General features: G+C 42.0%; 1 protein-coding gene across 2 annotated transcripts; it reads right to left on the bottom strand.

Moving 5' to 3' along the window:
* Positions 1 to 3,683: 3,683 nt before the first annotated feature.
* Positions 3,684 to 17,857, bottom strand: sapcd2 (suppressor APC domain containing 2). 2 transcript variants are annotated; one of them, XM_049560036.1, is made up of 7 exons: positions 17,683 to 17,698; positions 16,702 to 17,509; positions 13,342 to 13,475; positions 8,464 to 8,610; positions 7,391 to 7,492; positions 6,087 to 6,197; positions 3,684 to 6,001 (listed from the first exon to the last, which is right to left on the bottom strand). In XM_049560036.1, the coding sequence occupies exons 2-7, from the start codon at positions 17,483 to 17,485 to the stop codon at positions 5,873 to 5,875; spliced, it is 1,407 nt and encodes a 468-aa protein (XP_049415993.1). In that variant the 5' UTR covers positions 17,486 to 17,509; positions 17,683 to 17,698; the 3' UTR covers positions 3,684 to 5,872. The 2 variants fall into 2 exon arrangements, with proteins under 2 accessions (XP_049415993.1, XP_049415994.1); XM_049560037.1 differs by having other exon boundaries at positions 6,087 to 6,194; positions 16,702 to 17,857.
* Positions 17,858 to 18,176: the final 319 nt, after the last annotated feature.

The following is an 18,176-nucleotide window of genomic DNA, read 5'->3' as shown; positions in this document are numbered from 1 at the left end:
CTGCTGGTTCAGAGACAGTCTCAGTTCAATACGGATGCCTCCATATGACCTAGATAAGCAAAAGAGACCACTGGCGACCAACTATCTCTATCTAATGACTCTTTGTGTTTGTCCGATTCCCTGCGAAATCAGAAGAAACTGAAAGAGCCTTTACGTTTACACTTTCCCAGGCAAAGTTTGGGAGTTGTACGTTAGCCGGACAAAAGGAAGCAGGACGAGATGAATTTTATTTTTGATGTTATATTTTGTGGTAAAGGCTGATACTGAGGCAGGAAAGAGCAGGGGCAAAAACACGGTCAGCCTTGGGTGTTGACTTAATGTTGTAAAGACATAACATAACTGGAGAATGTTGATAACTTTAGCTTCTCAACAAGTAGCAAGTACTAGAAGTTCAAAATATTATTACCAGCAAGCAACCAAGTGTGTTCGTCATAGGCTTACATGTAACACATGTGTGAATTTCACTAAAACAGTTTCATCATTGTCACATTACAGCTCATAATCTTTTTTAAGATTATTTTTATGGGCTTTTTGCCTTCATTTACAGGACAGAGAGTGAAATGGGGAGACAGAGAGTGGGGACATGTACATGTGTACATGGGGTGCCGGCACTATCCACTACGCTAGCGACGCCCCTACAGCTCATAATCTTAGAACGCCACAAAGAGAGCCATTACCTCTTTGCTATCCATCCTGCAAACACCCGTGCTTTATAAAGAAAAACAGCATTTAAAATAAGTTGCAGCTTTTTATTTTACTCCATTCCAAGTCAAATCCACAAGCTTACCAGATCAAGATCTTTACAACTGCTTTTGTCCACAGTGGCCGCCAAAAACACCATAAAATAAAAGCACCTAGTGACTGCTTTAAATAAAAATATAAAAGTAATGAGCATCAAAATATAAAGTTTACTTTATTTACTGCTTGTAAATTTCCTTTTAGGAGCAATAAAGTCTTATTGATATAAAGATACCTAAATTGTTGATTATATTTTGCGTTAATCAGTTAGCTAACTAAACTCAGGAAATTAATGTAGTAGAGTAGAAATGTAAAGGAACAGAAAATGATATACTTGAGTAAAGTACTTCAAAACTGTACTTAAGTACAATACTTGAGTTAATCTACTTAGTGATATAGAAGTCGGCTGTGTGGCAATAACAACACTAATCAGTGTGAACATGGTCAGTATATTACACTCTATTGTTTGAACAGCTTGACGAGATGATTGATGAAACTCGACCAGGGTTCGTTTACCTTTGTGTGTCCATCTCTGAACTTGTTTGCATTGGTGTCAGGTTCACAGGAGATGTGTCTCCCCTCCTATAAGGTAGAGGATTCTCACAGGTTTGTCAAATTCTGCATCAGAGTAGAAACACACACACACACACACACACACACACACACACACACACACACAGGACAGCACACAGCTGCTTTTGTCCAAACAGGCTCATGTCAGAGGTCACTGGAGTTTCTTGACGTTGGAATCTATCTAGAGCTCCACTCAGCTATACACAGATCCAGATTAAAGACTAATTCAGTCTTTTAGCAGCTATTCTGTGAGATTTAGTCAAACCTCATTTTAAATCTCTGATAGACCGACATACAAGATGTGTAGCGACATGATAAAATGATTGTACAGTCATAAACTATTTTGCCCTGTTATATTGAAGACTATAAATGCCACAGGCTATTGATACTGTTCCTGTGTAAATATGCTGCATAGCACTTTTAATAATAATATTGCACTTAACAACCACAAAACATCAGACAAGATAACAGGAAACACTTCTGGCCGTGGGAACAAAGGAAGTATAACGTTGACCAACACAGCAAATTCATGAAACAATAATTCAGAGTAAGCTATGATGTCTAAACTATAAAACAGAAGTTACTCAATTGATAACAGAGAATACAGATGTTTCAGTAAGATTGAGAAATCATACATTTTGAGAAGGGAATTTGAAAAAGACACAGACTAACTATAATATGAGTAAGATGATGTTTTAAAGAAATACATTTCAAATTTGAAACTAAGTTTTCAGGGGTTTAAAAATGTATAATGTCAGTGAGGGTTTTATGTTTCCACATCATATTTGTGTTAAGTTGTCTATTAGTTTACAAGCTGCAATATCACAAAATCATCAAAATCTCAAATGTGCACGTCTTTAAAGTCGTGTTTAAAACAAACTCTTCCTGTTTAGCCAATGGATGTGAAATCAGCCTTCTCATGTCACATTCTGCACAGTGAAGCTCAAACATCCACGTGACCTAACAACAAATAAAACTCATTTTTGAGCAGAGGGGGGAATTTAGATAGGTCAGCGCTGTGATGAAAAAACTGGGAACAAACATGCAGATTTTTTAGGAAAAAATTATTAAAGTTGTAGGATAAATGAAGATGTCATTTGTGATTATGTAGTTTCTTGAGTTTTCAGCTGTACCCCTCCATGATTCACTGCACCCACTGTGCAGGTTTACAATTATACTCCTCATTAAAACCAAGCAGAGCTAATCACATCTGAGGGTGAAGTGGAAATGTGGTGCATGAATTACATCAGATCAGTCTCACTATCTAGGGACATATCCTTAATAATTCAAGACAGGAAAATCATAACAGAACTAAGCAGATCAGACCGTCCTTGAAATACCAAGATCCTTTATTTACGGAGAGTTGAGATTCTTTTTCTTTTAAACAGCTCTTTAGACACTGTGTATAAAATGGCAAACACTTCACATGACCGTTCATGCTTATCAAAATAAGAAAGCAGACAAGAAGTAACACCACTTAATGGTTAGAGTTGCTAAGTTAAGGAGTTTAATGTTGAGAACAGAGGGACCTTTTGATAGAAACAGATTTGTCTTTTACCCTAACATCTGTACAAAACCTTATTAAAAAAACCATAATAAGCTTTTCTAATGTTCCTATTGGCTGTTCTACAAATGCAGATGCACGTGCATGTCCATTCGGTGAAAGCCTGATTTAATGGCAGACAATCTCACAGAGGAAATTGCTATTTTAGCATTGCCAACAACTGTCTACATTGCAAAGCAGCCCAAAAAAAGGAAGACTGACTTATCAAAAAGCAAGGCAAAAAGAAAATCTGACAATAAATGATATACAACATGTCAATATTAGCAAGGTGTTTCAGAGATAGAGAGAAAATGTTACTAATAGTTTAGCCCTCTGCTAACCAAGCTTAAGTCTCGTGGCTGCGGTTTCAAGTTTATGTTTATGTAGCTAACCTTAGCAAGAGCCTTGAATCACAGTGTGTCCTTCACCTCACTTTCTGCTGCTACAGACCAGCTCACTGGGAGGAGAGCGAGCAGCAGCTCCAGAGACTGACCACCAGTCACCGGCCACAGCAACCCGAAACCAGCCAGCGCAAATCCCAGACAGCCCATAATCTCCGCCGAATCTACAAACTTTCTGTTGCTGCTGTTACACAGGTTAGACCCAGTGCTGCTGATGGCTACCAGCCTGCTGCGACACCAAGAACTAGGTTTGGGCTGTTCTCCTCCCAGGGTAGCAGTCTAGAGTGGCGGGAAGCAAGGTGGAGGGACCTATGGGTGCACTTTCTAGCTCAGGGGTTCCCAACTGGTGGGTTGGGGCCTAAAAGTGGGTCATGCATCCATTCTGAATGGACTGAGGGTGATTCACGAATGTGTCAAGTTTGTAAAAAACACACTTTATTTTGCAGTATAGTGAATTTCTGGCACAGAGCTTTTCTTTTGAAGTGCTGTTTCTTCCTGTAGACTCAGTGACTAATGGACAGCTACTTGACAGACAGCAAACTAGCTTGATGACACAGCTAAATGCAAGTATGGTGCTAAATATATTAAACGGTGTGGACCTCGAACTAATGTCTAAGGAGAAAACTGGATCCTGTGGCTGGACCAGTTGGGAACCACTGACCTAGCTAATCTTGTCTTATTTGTGGTCTGATAAATGGGAAACGGGTGGAGCGGATGAACTGTACAAATGAACTGTACAATGACATGAGATTTAACAAATCAATGTACATGAAATACTGGGTTACTGTATGAAACACGTACCATGCTTGTATGGTGGGAGGGGCTTGGGGAAGAGAGGGGAGAGCTGCAGGAGAAGGGTGTGTTTTCAGATTCTCCAGATTTCCACCCCAGCTTTATGTGTTCTTGTGTATGTGTATGACAGCTTTGTACAGATACTGAGAAAAACAAATAGCAAAAGAGGTCACAGCTCCAGCAACATTTGTAGCATAAAGAACCACTTAATTGTTGGAGTTTTGACCTCTTTACACTTCCCTCCCTTCTCCACGCACCTTCGAAGTATGTGAAGTTGTGACAGAAATCCAGACCCTGCTAAACATACGTTGCAACAAACCACCGCACTGCAGTCGACATTGTTTGGTCATATTTATTATTTTACATTTTATCTGAATTTGAGTACTCTCGATAGAAAGCTGAAGGAAAAGAGTTTCACTCACACATAATGTAGTTTGAGCAGCAAGAAACATACAAACAAGTGGGAAAGACATTAACAATATGTTATGTGCAGACATCCCAGCAGTACCATACAGATCCGTTATAAAACTACAATGTTTTTTTATTCTACCGCCACCCACTAACTAAATATTTCTCTTGTAAACTTTGTGGATGGCTGAGTGTTTTTACAGTTTTAGTCCTAAAGCCAACCGCCTCCAGGCTGATCCTGGTTAAAAGAGACACTTAACGAGGACAAAATGGGTTTTAACATCTGTGCTAACATTTAATCTCCAGGTTTCAAACAGAAATCTCTTCAGAGGATAAATACTGTGGAGCTGAAAACATGAGCCATGCAAAGAATCCACTGTAAAAAGACATACAGGGGATGTAGCACTAGATAGCCAAAGTGATTTCCTTTTTTTTTTTATTTCTCCCAACCAAGCAGCTCAGGCTCTGACACATTCATCGTCTGCCATGTTTGTCCTCCTCAGCTCTCTTCTACGTGCAAACTTCCAAACTTCTCTCGTCTGTCTCTGCCTCTACATCTCGATGGCTTGTAGGCTGTCCTCCCATCTCTTTTCTTTTTTTCAAACTTTAAAAAACACATCAAAATTCATTAAAGGTCTTAACATTAAACATGCTACTGTAATATAAAAACAGTTCTTTTCAGTAATTCCTGTCTCTATGTGTTTGAAAGAAAAAAAAAAAACTAAAACCCAGAAAGCCAATGTCAGGTAAACATAGTATTCAGTTACATTAAAAATAAGGAAATACTGAAAGACATGGGAAAAGGGTATCTTATTATCATTTAGCTCAAAGTACCAAACTAACAAAAATGTAATTGATAGGTCACAGCAAGCAGATGCAGCTTATGATTTGTTTTCATATTAAACTGTAAGAATATGGCATTTTATTCCAACAGAAATCATCCCCCCACTGAGTTCATGTTTTCTTTATGATGCCTGTGCAGACGAGCAGCAGAAGTTAAAAAAAAGTCTTGTGGGAGTGGAGATCTTGCAGATGCTGTAATCCGCAAGAACTGGAGTGATGAGATCTCACGAAACCCAACTGGTTTCTTGATAGTGTCCCAGTCTTTTCAGCTTCGTTTATGCAGGAAAAGTAAAGGCAGCAAGTAAAAAGACTCTCAGGTTAAAGACTCTCAGGGTCACGTCTTCCTGGGAGAGTTCACATCTAGGTAGTGCATGTTTCGGTTTGGGGTGGAGTGGTCACATGCTTCACTCGGGTGTGTTGGCATCTCATGGCTAAAAAAAGGTGCATCACTGCTACATGTGTGGGTAAACAACAGTCAGCTTATAAAAGTTTTGCTCCAGAACCATTGTCGTGATGACTCCCAGCTGAAAAGTGGCGCTAACATGCTATGGTGCTGGGTGGAGTGTAATTGTTTTCAGATGAAGGTGGAGTCCATGGTGCTGGTGTCTTGTGCGCTGCGGGCCCGAGCCTCGAAAAGCTGTTTTATCAAGGCAGACTTCTCCTGCTCCAGCTGGGCGATCCGTTCGCTCCTCTCTGTCACCTCCTTAATGAGAAGAAGGAAAATAAATGAGATGAGTGACTGGTGGTAACTCTTAGAGGCTATTGGCAGTGTGTAGACTGTGTCAGACCTGTGTGAGGAGTCGGTTCTGGTCTTTCAGTCTCTGGATGGCTTGTGGAGGAGCTGGACCAGGAGGCTGGGGGTTAGCGGCTGTCTGTGCAGCGCTGGAAGGAAATGACTGCTGAGAGACAAAGAGGAACCAGTGTTAAAGGGAAAGAGTCAGAATTTACATGTCTGGTAGACCTAGCTTATCATAACCCACTTTGTCTATTTCAGTTTCAGAATTTCCCTGAATATTTTGAGATCGAGCATTTACTGCATTCAGCTTTGAGTCACACAAATTTCCCAGTAACAATTATTTGGTTTACAGCTAAACCATGTCGGCATTTTAACATTGTCTACGACCAACCTACTGTGCCATGAGCTGAATGCTAACGTCAGCATACTAACATGCTCATAGTGGCGATGTAAAGATGCTGATGTTTAAAAGGTATTTTGCATGGTCTAATCTCTATGAACACATATCTGCATGTACGTAGGCAATGGTACAAGATTTTGGTATTGGAAGAGACGGGGTACACCCTGGACAGGTGGCCAGACTTTTGCAGGGCTAACATGTAGACACAGACAACCATTCACACTCACATTCACACCTACGGTCAACTTAGAGTCACCAATTAACCTGCATGTCTTTGGACTGTGGGAGGAAGCTGGAGTACCCAATGCTGAAACGGGGAGAACATGCAAACTCCGCACAGAAAGGCTCCCCCACCCCAGGGTTCGAACCAGGAACCCTCTTGCTGTGAGGCTACAATACTAACCACTGCAGTTGCTAATTGAACTGTTAACAATGAGCAGAACACAGAGGAGGGTCTTCGCCCCTAATATATCTGCTGTCTTCACTGGATGTCCCAAAATATTGCCCGTTGCCCACAGAAGCTTTATTGTCATCAGTTGATAGCCAGTGGGTTCTAAGATTGACCATGGTCCAAATATATTATTGGGCTATCCCAAATACCATTTTTGGGGGCTCCGGAGCCATATTTGGACGACACGACAGAGCTAACCCCTCTAGTTGTTAATACGCTGCATTTACAGCTATGGTTAACTGTGATAATACTAATGCAGGCTTAAAACCATCAAAACAAAATGTACTCCAGTTGCAGTCTCTCCAAAATCCATTCATCAATACATTGGAAAGTTCTAGTTTTGTACAGCAGTGAATCACAGTATTGAATATAGCAGTGAACAAGTATCGAAACATCTGTAAAAACATCCACATTTACATTATCGTGAGATTGACACTGACAAATACTTGACCGATCTCAATCTGTAGGTTTTAATGCAAGAGTCAGTGGGGCAGCAAACACTCACCATCCCAGAGCAGGTTATAAGGTCATTAAGGCAGCGGTTGACTTCTTGCAGTTTGGGTATTAGAACATTCATGCGACACTGATTGGCTTCTGTGAAGAAATCCTGAATGGAGAGAACATAAAAGACAATTGTGAAATTAAAGAGAGTAGTTAAAGGTCTGAAAAATGTCATGACAAGAAGGGACGAAGACCTCACAAACCCAGGACAAGCTTTGGTTAAAGGCAATTTAAAACAGCAAATAAAGAGGGAACAGTTACATGACTCAGTCAAAACACACAACAAGACAAATTAACACCAGCTGGTGCTTTGCTATCAGGTTGTTTTCTAACAATCAAGTCAGTCTTGTTCAAATCGAGAAAAACATTAAGGGATAATCTGAGGAAGAACACTGTCAAATCTTTTTTTTCAATACTTTAGATCATATTCTTTTACAACCACCAGTTCATACTGGAAAAAAACCCATGACCGATTACTGAGGCTACTGTGGGAAGAAAAAATGTCTGCCTCTTCTTCTGCCGCAAGGTATTTTACCCTGACTGCTGAATGTGATTAAAAACAACTGAAATATGTAGCCCTTAATTTTCTGTTCTGTGGGACTGACACCAAAATCTGATACTTTATATTTAGGGCAAACTATAAACCTCTCCCAACAGATAAATAGTTCATAGTAATATTGTCACAATACTAAAATTTAGACTTCAACGTAATACAAGTATAAAAAACGATATTCGATACCTCTTTCATACCAAGACAAAGAGGAAAATAAGTCCTCGGCACATTTAACAGGATAATTTTGTACAACTCGCACACAGTGCTCAAACAGATAACAGATAAATTTACTGAACAAACACCATTCGATACCAACAAATGTATAATTAATGGAAATTGTATGGTTTTAAACACGTGGTATAAAAAAAAAAATCAATATTTTGACAACCATCTTTTTTTTTTTTTTTATCGTCAGATTGTTTGTTAATGTTGAAAGTTAAACAGCTATAAATCTGTATTGTATATAGTACAACAAGTTTCATCGTCACTACTTTTACCAGTTTTAGACCAGTGTGTGAACTGACCGTGCAGTGGGAGCTCTGGCCAACCTGCCGCTGTCTCTCTGTGACATTGTGGATTTGGCCCTGGTACCACTCGCGGGCCCGCTCCACCACTTCCAGGCCCGCCAGCAGGGAGTCCTTCTCCTGCTCCAGCTCTTTCATTTGCTTCAACTGTGTGAGTTGAAAGTTAAAAAGGAGGGTATGTTGTTGCAGAGTGAAGAGGAGGGGGACAGGAAAGGGGTGGAAGAGAAAAAATGTGATTAAGAACAGACAAAAACAAACTCGCCTGAAGTCACTCTCCGCGCAGATCTCACATAGGGACATTTAATTTTGGTATTTCCCATGCCACCACTGAGACAGCATTCAGATCGCTGCCAAGATTAAATGTAATTATTGATTTCTGGCTGCCAACAGCCCGCATGGTAGACAAACTCCCAACTTTTCACAAGGGCATCTGCAAACTCTTTTGTGCCGGCGGAGACAATGGCGCCATACCAATTGTGCCGGACTCTCTCCCATCCTGAACAATGTTTAGAGGAGCAATCAGTCCAGCGTCATGGCAACCGCACAGCAACCTAAGAATGGGGTAAACAGCACTTCAGCTATGGCCACCCCAGCGTGTGTATGTGAAAGAGAAAGAGAGAGAGAGTGTGTGTGTGTGTGTGTGTGTGTGTGTGTGTGTGTGTGTGTGTGTGCGTGCACCCCAGCAAGGCTGCATTGAGTTGTGCTGACCAGGCTGTCCATGCGGCACACTGCCACAGTCCAGGCCTCACTGCTGGCATTCAGCCACCTGGTGTGTCATCTTTCTATCCACCCATCACTCCATCCCTGCGTCCCCTGTGTAGCTCAGTACATTCCTGCGATCATCGCTCATCTGTGTTGTTTAGAACACTCACAGGGATACATTTTGTAAGAGCAAACTAAAACAGGACAAAGGATTTAAGTGTCTCATATCAAACCCTCTTTAACATATTTGTGCTCTTTCCCAGAGAGCCTGTAGTGAGAGTACACACAGAGGAAGAGAGGAAGGGGGGGTTTAGGGGAAGAGAAGGAGGTTGGAGGGGTAGGGGTCCGTGTCTAGAATGAAGCACGACCGAGCGTCAGGCTGCATGAATGTGCAGGAAAACCCACTGTTTAAAAAATGAGAAAGAGAAAATACACACAGAGAGGGAGCAGAGCAGCGAGTGGCTGAAAGGTTATGGAAAAGTCTGTGCATGTGTGTGTGTGTGTGTGTGTGTGTGTGTGCGTGCTAGCTGAATGAACAGACATGAATACACACAACAACGCACATACAATAACATGACACCCGTGGCATGAGCTGTTGAGCACAAAGAAGAACATAACAGCCTTTCAGAGTGTAATTACAAAGCACTGTGAAACAGTATGTTCTGAACCTTGAAGGCCAATACAGCAGGAGACCAGGGGCAGTAGAATGTGCACAAGTGCCTTAAAAAGGACGGTTTACTGATACTATTTACAAGGGTTTATCATTCCACTTTTTTCTGATGAGTTAAATAATTGTTTATTTTATAAAATGTCAGAAAACAAAGAAAAATGCCAAAAACAACAACAACCCAGAAGTCTCAACTTACTGCAAAAACCATGGGAAAAACCCCAAGGCACTCCGTCTTCAGGTGAAATAATTTAGTACATTTATTCTTCCAGCAAAGGCTATACAAAGAAGTGCCCAAGAAGTTTCAGAGTCAAACTTTACATCTTGAAAATGCTTGTTTTGTCCAACAAACTTAAAACCAAAAGATATTTAATTTAGGTTCATAATAAAGAGACAAAAGCAGCAAATCCACACATTTAACAACATCAATTGACTCTTTTCAGCACTGTCCATAACCTGAAGCTCTACAATACCACGACTTGTTACACAACAAAAACAAGTCCCTTAAAGAGATTTTTTTTCTTTTCATTATTGATCTAATTAATCAATTAAACGTTTAGTTAATTAAAAGTTAGAAAAGACTGAAAAATGCCCATCAACTTCTCCCAATGACCTGATTTGTCTAAAAAAACTGTAGATATCCAACTTACAATGGTATAAAATTGTAAAAATACAACATCCTCACATCTGAGAAACTGTTACTAGCAAACAAATGTCATTTTTTCTTGAGAAACCACGTGAAACATTGCTGTCAATTAAGTATTTCAGTCTAATAAGTGATTCACTTCTTGTCTCAGCACGAGTGCAAACCCTGAAGCTTGACAGTAAGAGCCAACAAACAAGCCCCAAAGTCCCTAAAAATAGCACAAATAAATAGTTTACAGTATCCTGTTCAACATACACACTGAAATAACAGTTGAACTTTCTATTTGTCTCAAAACAACCTGATGCACATCAAATCCTGAAATACACTCATCTCAAAGACAAACTTTAATTTCCTCCACTACAACCATCTCTCCCTGTACGTCTCCGTCCCTCTCGTCCTACTCACCCAGAGGAAAAAATGCAGAGCCTTGCTGCTGTAGAGACTACTGCTGAGGGGGATGAAGACGGTAGTGTAAGCAGCCAACACAGCTGTCCAGGCTGGGCCGGGCCGGCCGAGCGAGTCCTCTACTTCAACCAGGCCCCTGGGCCCGACCCGGCTCACTACCATCAGGGCAGCAGCGGGCCAAGTTGGCCTGGGTGGGAGGGCCGGAGGGAAGGGGGAGGAGGAGAGGGGCAGGGAGGGAGGGAGAAGGAGGGGAGTCGGTCAGTCAGCCTCTCCAGACACAGAGGCCGAGGGGGAAAAGAGACGGAGACGGCGACACAAACGGGGAGAGAAAGAGGGAGAGAGGAGGCGAGTTGGAGAGAGTGAGAAATGGTGAGGCAGGGGGAGAGACAGAGAGTGAAGGGAGGCATGAGCTCCCAACTGGAGGGTGGGAGGGGCAGAGTGAGGGGGAAGCAGCGGGCAGAGGGATGGGAGGGGAGAGTTGGGGCCAATAGAGAGTGAAATGGAGAAGAGCCTCTAATAGGCCACCTTCTTTTTTCCCCTTCTCATTTTCCTTGAATATTCACGCTTCTACAGTTTACTTTGATATGAAAATAATGTTCTGACATATCAGTCCCTGTTCTATAATATTTAGTATGTCAGAAAAAGTTTCAGTAAGTCCTGATACAGTACAAAACATGCAAAATGCAGCATGCATACTATTGCATCCTGTAGCATTTTGCAGTGTGAAAGCCAGCTTGCTTCTCTGGCTGTACTAACCCACAGCGCAAACAGATGACAGCTCACTGACAGCTGACAGAAGCTGCAGTGACTGTAGTCAATCAATTTCAGACAATATACAATGTATGCAAATATAACTTAAAAGTTAAAACTACATACACTGCAAAGAAAGAACAGTAGAGCTCCCCAGCTTGATCTCCGTACCTGGCAAATCCAGCAACTGGTGTTTTGTTGTTTTTCCAAGGTGACGTTAACCAGTGACATTAAGATCTGCTTCGTTCCAAATCACATACACATTACTCCAAATTTGGCAATGTTATGACAAAGTAGTATGTTCCAACTGTGAGCATCCTCCAAGTAACAGTATGTACTTTGTATGGGGAGCTGCAGCATGTACCAAAAGTAAAAAGAAAAGTATGTGATTAGGAATGCAGCGTATATCTCTCTGATCCACTGACTCTTTCCAACTTAACACAACTAAAATACAGATAGATACTAAAGAACAATGTGTCACACTTTGTCAGTTTTAACAACTGGCACAAAAATACTGGATATTAAAGACTATTCTAAAGAAATGTAAAAAACAAAAAAGAAGTGAGAAACTTTACTGAGCCAAAGACAACATATTATAATGGGGTTTGTTTTCCCAACCAAAGGTCCAATAGCCAAAAAAATTCAATTTACCATCATATCAGACAAAGAAAAGCAGAAAATCTTATAATTGAGAAGCTGGACATTTCTTTTGGCACTTTTGCTAGTAATTATAATTGTTTCTGATTAATCTTTTGTCAGTCAACTAATTGACACCATCTCGATAATAGATGACCTACTATAAATAAAATAAAATAAAATAAAATAAATAAAATAAAATTAAATTAAATTTAAAAAATATATAAATTTAAATAAAATAAAATAAAAATCCAGAGTATTATCTCAACTTGAAATCACCATTGACTGAAGGCTGTGTAAATTCTAAAACAGTGGAACGATATGATGATCTCAGTAGACATTGTAACAGAACCTATTGATTGCTGCCAAACTGCTTTATTCTTTTGCGCTGTAGATAGATAAATAGACGCTTTAATCCCGAGGGAAATTAAGTCCCCCTGTAGCTTATTACACGATGCATACTAAAAATACAAAAGAACAAAATACACACAAGGATGGAGAATATGAGTGTAAGAATAAAAACACACAGCAGTGAAATGATACTGTAGTACCAGGACTACTACAGAGAGCTAATACTATAGTAGATGTGCTCAACTGCTACTGCTAATGCTGTAATATAAACCAGAAGTAAAAAGAAATATTTCCAAGCTGCAGTAATGTCTTCTATATTAGAATCAGCCACACATAATCCAATAATGAGCTTGAGTATGACGTATAAATGTGAACTAGTGACATGCAAGTCACCTATGAAGACCAGAGGGTTTCAAATTAAAGGAGTTTGAAATGGTGGGTGCATCTGTCTAGTAACAAACAGCTGGATCTTTTGTCGGTAAGTTACTAAAAACTGGGCGTATCCACCGCAGACCCACCCATCATTACATGTAATGTCGACCTATAACCTAGTTTGCCGTTTAACCAGCTTTTAATGAAAAACCACATGCATGTACAGCACTGACAGTCAGAAATGTTTCTAACTGAAACCTGGCCGAGGCGTGGCCCCTTGATGAAACGTTGTCAGGTATGCTTTGTCGAGACTGTTCCAGTGTGTGTGTGTTTGCACGTGTGTACCAACCATGCTGTAATCCACTCCGTTGGATATGGTATGCCGCCTCTGCTCTTCCCGACTCCGCCCGTGTCGCCTGGAGCCTCCAGTAAATCCTGTTGCTGATTCACTCTGGGATCTTGGTAAACCTGATTTCACAACACCTTAACAAATGGGAAACAGACAGATTATGATCAATTTCAACACTGCAGTCTGGTATGCTCTCTGTAATCACTGCAGACTTACTGGTTGCCTGTTGAACATCGCTGTAGTAACAGTACATGGGGAAAAAACACTTTATATTCTTTGAAACACTCTCCCTAATAATGTCGGCAATTAAAAATACTCAAATATTTGTTGCAGAATATAACATACTTCTGGCCACAATGTACAGCTTTAATAGCTGAAAAATTATTAACACTTATAAAACTGAGGCATGATTATTAGTGTATGAGACATTTATCAGTTTTAAATTTTCAATTAATGCATTTCCTGGATTTTGCAAATCCATGCATGCATTCTAAATCAGCCCGTGATCGAGCAAATATGAGATAAAATTTATCTAATGTTATTACACTGTCCACGTCTGTAGACAGACAGTAATGAAGAAGACCAAGAAAACTAGAGACTAAACATTATTTTAGTCCGGTGATGCATTTAAGTTGCCAGTGCATACCACAGGGGGGAGCTGTACTCTGCAAATGTGTCTCGGCACTGAACTCAATCGTGGCCCCTTGTTTGATTACTTGCCTGAAGATGAGCTCAGTGGAGCAGACGGAAATATGCAAAGTATCTGAGCTTGAACACACACTTTGGAGAGCCCGTCTCAGGAATCTCAACAACACGGGGCAACCTCCTTGAATTAATGAAACCTAAAGCAAGTCTTCAGTGAATCAGTGGGGAGTAAGTAACACTTTCTGATTTTTTGGCAGGGTTTGTTGAGATCAAGGGAATGACAGAGAGGTGCTGAGATTCAAACTAACTTCAACTGCAAACCCCATCTGCCAAGAAAGATCATGTGATATGATTGAAAGCTCCAAAGCAGCTACTAAATAGGCCGTATGCTGAGTTTGCTTTGTCAGCTGCTGTCTCCAAGCTCAATGACAAACTGTGAAACTCAGTTATTCCAAAGATAACATACAAAAAGATTTCTCTGCCCACTCCCCTTCAGTTCTCATTCAATCTTCGCTGCTTTGTGTGTGTACGTTTTCGATGGGTTCCTGAGGATTTCCTATCACAGCTGAAAGACATGCAGGTCTGATGGAGTTAAAGAACTCCAAGCCCTCTGAACTGTGTGTAAACTTGGCAAAGCATCTCAGTGGTATATTTGCAATTGCATTCCCCACATATTATATCATTATCAGATTTTTTTTTTTTATTTAGGTGAACACCGCTGCTGCTTTACCAGAACCACAAGAAAGTGAAGGAGAGTGGCAGGACTTTGTGGTGATGTCCAGGGTGTTGGGGAGGATTTCACCGGTGCCGTGATTCAGCAGGCCCTGGCCTGTCTGCTGTAATCTTGCCTAATCCAACAGGGTTTGGCTGCATGTGAGAGATTACAGCACCGACACTGCTGGTCTGCATGTGGACGACTGAAAAAAGTATGTGGACATAATGTTACACACATACGTGATTTTTTGGATGCAGGATCTCATCCCATAACTATGGGCATTAATATGCTGCTGTAATAGCTGCTTAACCACAAGATTTTGGGAACCTGGCTGCAGGGATTTGCTCCCACTGAGCCACAAGAGCGATTGGAGCAATTCACTCCAGAGGTGTTGGATGTGGTTGAGGTGCAGGTGCTAGTACTGCATCACCAAACTCAGTTTTTCCATGGACCTCGCTTTGTGCACACGGGCATTGTCATATTATATAGTTGTATAAGATTTCCTTTCACTCGATTTCATTCTATCCATCCATCTATCTGAATGAAACACTGCACTAGTCTAATGCAAGTGGTGTAAGCAGTGAAAGCCCCGAGGGCTCTACAGAGAGAGTGTCACTCTTATAGCTCCAGACAGGCCTGGCTGTACAGAGATCAGGCAAACTCGGACAGACTCTAGTCGAGTGTGTGTGTGAGCAAGAGAGAGAGAGCATGTGAACTAACTCTTATTTGACTGCAAGAGAATGAAGAACAAAAGTGAGTTTGTATGAGAGCGAGAGCCTGTATGTATGAACAAGATAATGAGCAGGCAAACTGGGAATTTCTCAGCAGCAGCTCCTCCAAACTACATCCGCCTCACCAGGGAAAAACCGAACAAATGAGCATGCACACAACTGACCATCCCACGTTCCCCAGTCAGAGGGGCCATGGTGGGGATAACTGTGCTCCCTCCACGAGGCGAACCCTCGAGATAGATACATTTCTGCTGGAATTTCTGACACAACCTCTGACCTGACCTGGGGTTAACAACGGCAATTAGTAAACTAGGTTGCAGCAGAGGCCCTTAAACAGGTCCTGTTTAAGCTGTGACATAATACTGATACCTTAACATGTCTTGTCAAAACCCAACAATAACTGTTGTTGAGCCCCACTGATATTTAGGTAAATTCTCCCTTTTAAACTCACAATTTTTACCTTTGCAGGGCTTCCTCTGGATTACAGCCACCAGCATGCAAATGCAAGCACTCTGCAAACATTGTGCACTTGTGTGTACTACATGGATCACTGCATCCAATTAAATTAGTATATGAGATCGAAGCTGGCAAGACCGCAGCGGACATTATCAACTCTAGTTGTGCATGCAATCAAATGGCTTGCTCATGGGAATTCAGTCTCGAGTGGGTTATGTGTTGGAGTGGGTATTCAGAGATGCAGGGCTCTTCTTCTAACCCATCCTCATGTACATTTTTTGGTGTCCAGATAAGATTTTGAGTTTTAAGTCGTCAGAAACAGTAGCAAATTAAAACTGAGTCTTCTAAAGGCAAAAATGGTTAAGTCTTCTGTTTCCTATCACTGTAAATTTATCTTTGACTTTTGGATTATTGGTCAGACAAACAAGCTACTTAAAGACTTCATCTTGGACTTTGGGAAACTGTGATGGGCATTATTCACTGCTTCCTGACATTTTATGAGCTAAACATCAATAGCAATCAATAAACAGCATATAAAGTAACAATCACTGCAGCCCAAGTTGAATTACAAATCACTAAAAGGGGGAAGGAAGTAGTGAGGCGCAGATACAACTGCATGACAACATCTTGCATGAGCTGCTGATTGGCAGATGAGATCAGAGCTGATGTATGTTAGTGTGTGTTGTTATGGATTTTTAACTTATCAATGAGCTCAATAATCATAAACTCAATGAACTGTCCCCAAACTCCTCCACACACTCGCATGCACATCATAAAGGACCTTTCACATATAGCTTTCATGGCACCACTTACTTGGTCCTTGGAGCTGCGGTGACTCCAGAGCGAGCGACTCAATGGACCTGACCCGGCTCTGCTGAGGCTGTGTCGGCTTGGTGGCATGGCCCGGGTCGGCCCGGTAACACCCGCCCCCCGGAGCGACAGAATTCCGCTCCAAACTCCGCCCGGACCTCTCAAAGCCCGAGCTGTACCGCACCGGTCCACACGCGGGGTACCCGGGCCCCTCCTCTGGCCTGGCCCGGCTTTGTAGTGAGGACGCCCGGTGCTGCTGGGTGTTGGTCACGTTGCTCGGCCCCAGCGGACGGACCTTGTTCTCCACCCGTGTCCCGACACTGCATGTGGACAGCGGGGCGGATTTCTGGGGCTGCTGTGGGTGTGGGTGCACAGCAGCCTGGGCCTTGAAGTGGGCGCTGTGCTCCGGGTTCAGCATGGAGTACCGCAGCCCCGCTACGAACCGCTCAAAGGTGAGGCAGCCATGCGGTGGCGTGACCCGCCTGAGGCAGTTCAGCACCCCGCCGGGCAGGTCCCGGGTGTCTGCCCCCTGCCAGCGGCTCTCTATCTCCGAGATGTGGACATAGCCCCGTCCAGCATCATCCAAAATGTCAAACAGGGTCCTCAGGCTGTGCAGGAAGGCTTTGGGCAGGCCATCTGTTGAATACTCCGTCTCTTTGGGCTGCATTTTGGCAGCTTTAAAGCTCTCAGTCTTGCCCTGGAGCACCTCTTTTCTCGGGCCAACTCGGCCGTAAATCGCCGACGTCCCGTTCAGCTTGCACCCCTGCTCGGTCGCTATCAAAGCCATGAATGTGCTGCTAATCTCCGGCGACTAATCAATCAGAAACACACCAACACAAGTTGGCTCACTTCATGTAAACATACTCTGGGACATACAAAGTGATAAAATAAATAAACGTTTACAGAACAACAACATACATCTCCTATTAACGCCTTTATCCTAAAATTATTCCTATGTTTCACCGTTTTCACCGTCTACCTTACCAGCTCGAAACTCCGCTGCTGTGTGATCCATACTTTCCTTTTTCTAGCGAGGACCGCCCTTCAAACGGCTGTGCGCGAGGGTCCCGGGACCAGCCATTGGCCGCGGTGTGCACGAGCTCAGCTCTGATTGGCGGAGGCGTGAGGCAGGCTCCAGTTTGAGTTGTGCTTTTGTTATTACTAATGCAGAGACGTTATTCATAAAGCCTCTATATAATCAGAAAGAGCTGGGTAAACTATCACCTTACAGCCACACACACAGGCGTAATGGGGAACAGAGGCCCTTTGTTTCACTTAATTAAATAACCTTACATTTTGGATGGGATGGAATATGTAATTTTAATATGTAAACAATTTACCTATGTTGGTTTTAAGTCTCAAAGTTTACCATCATCTTTCTCAGAAAGATTTAAAGGGCACATACGCCCATTTTCTAAACTCATACATGTTATTCTCAGCTGGCATTCTAATGTTTATTCACTGTTGAATTATGTTTT

Source organism: Epinephelus fuscoguttatus, linkage group LG18, assembly GCF_011397635.1.
Source record: "Epinephelus fuscoguttatus linkage group LG18, E.fuscoguttatus.final_Chr_v1".
NCBI classification, from domain to species: domain Eukaryota; kingdom Metazoa; phylum Chordata; class Actinopteri; order Perciformes; family Serranidae; genus Epinephelus; species Epinephelus fuscoguttatus.
The sequence above is the reverse complement of the archived record's forward strand: the minus strand, read 5'-3'. Positions and strand labels throughout refer to the sequence as shown.

Coding starts and splice junctions, on each gene's coding strand:
- sapcd2 (XM_049560036.1), bottom strand. CDS start 17,485: ATGGCTTTGATAGCGACCGAGCAGGGGTGCAAGCTGAACGGGACGTCG. Junction 8,611..13,341: donor ACGGAGTGGATTACAGCATG/GTTGGTACACAC, acceptor CAACTCACACAG/TTGAAGCAAATGAAAGAGCT. Junction 7,493..8,463: donor GCCAGAGCTCCCACTGCACG/GTCAGTTCACAC, acceptor CTCTCCATTCAG/GATTTCTTCACAGAAGCCAA.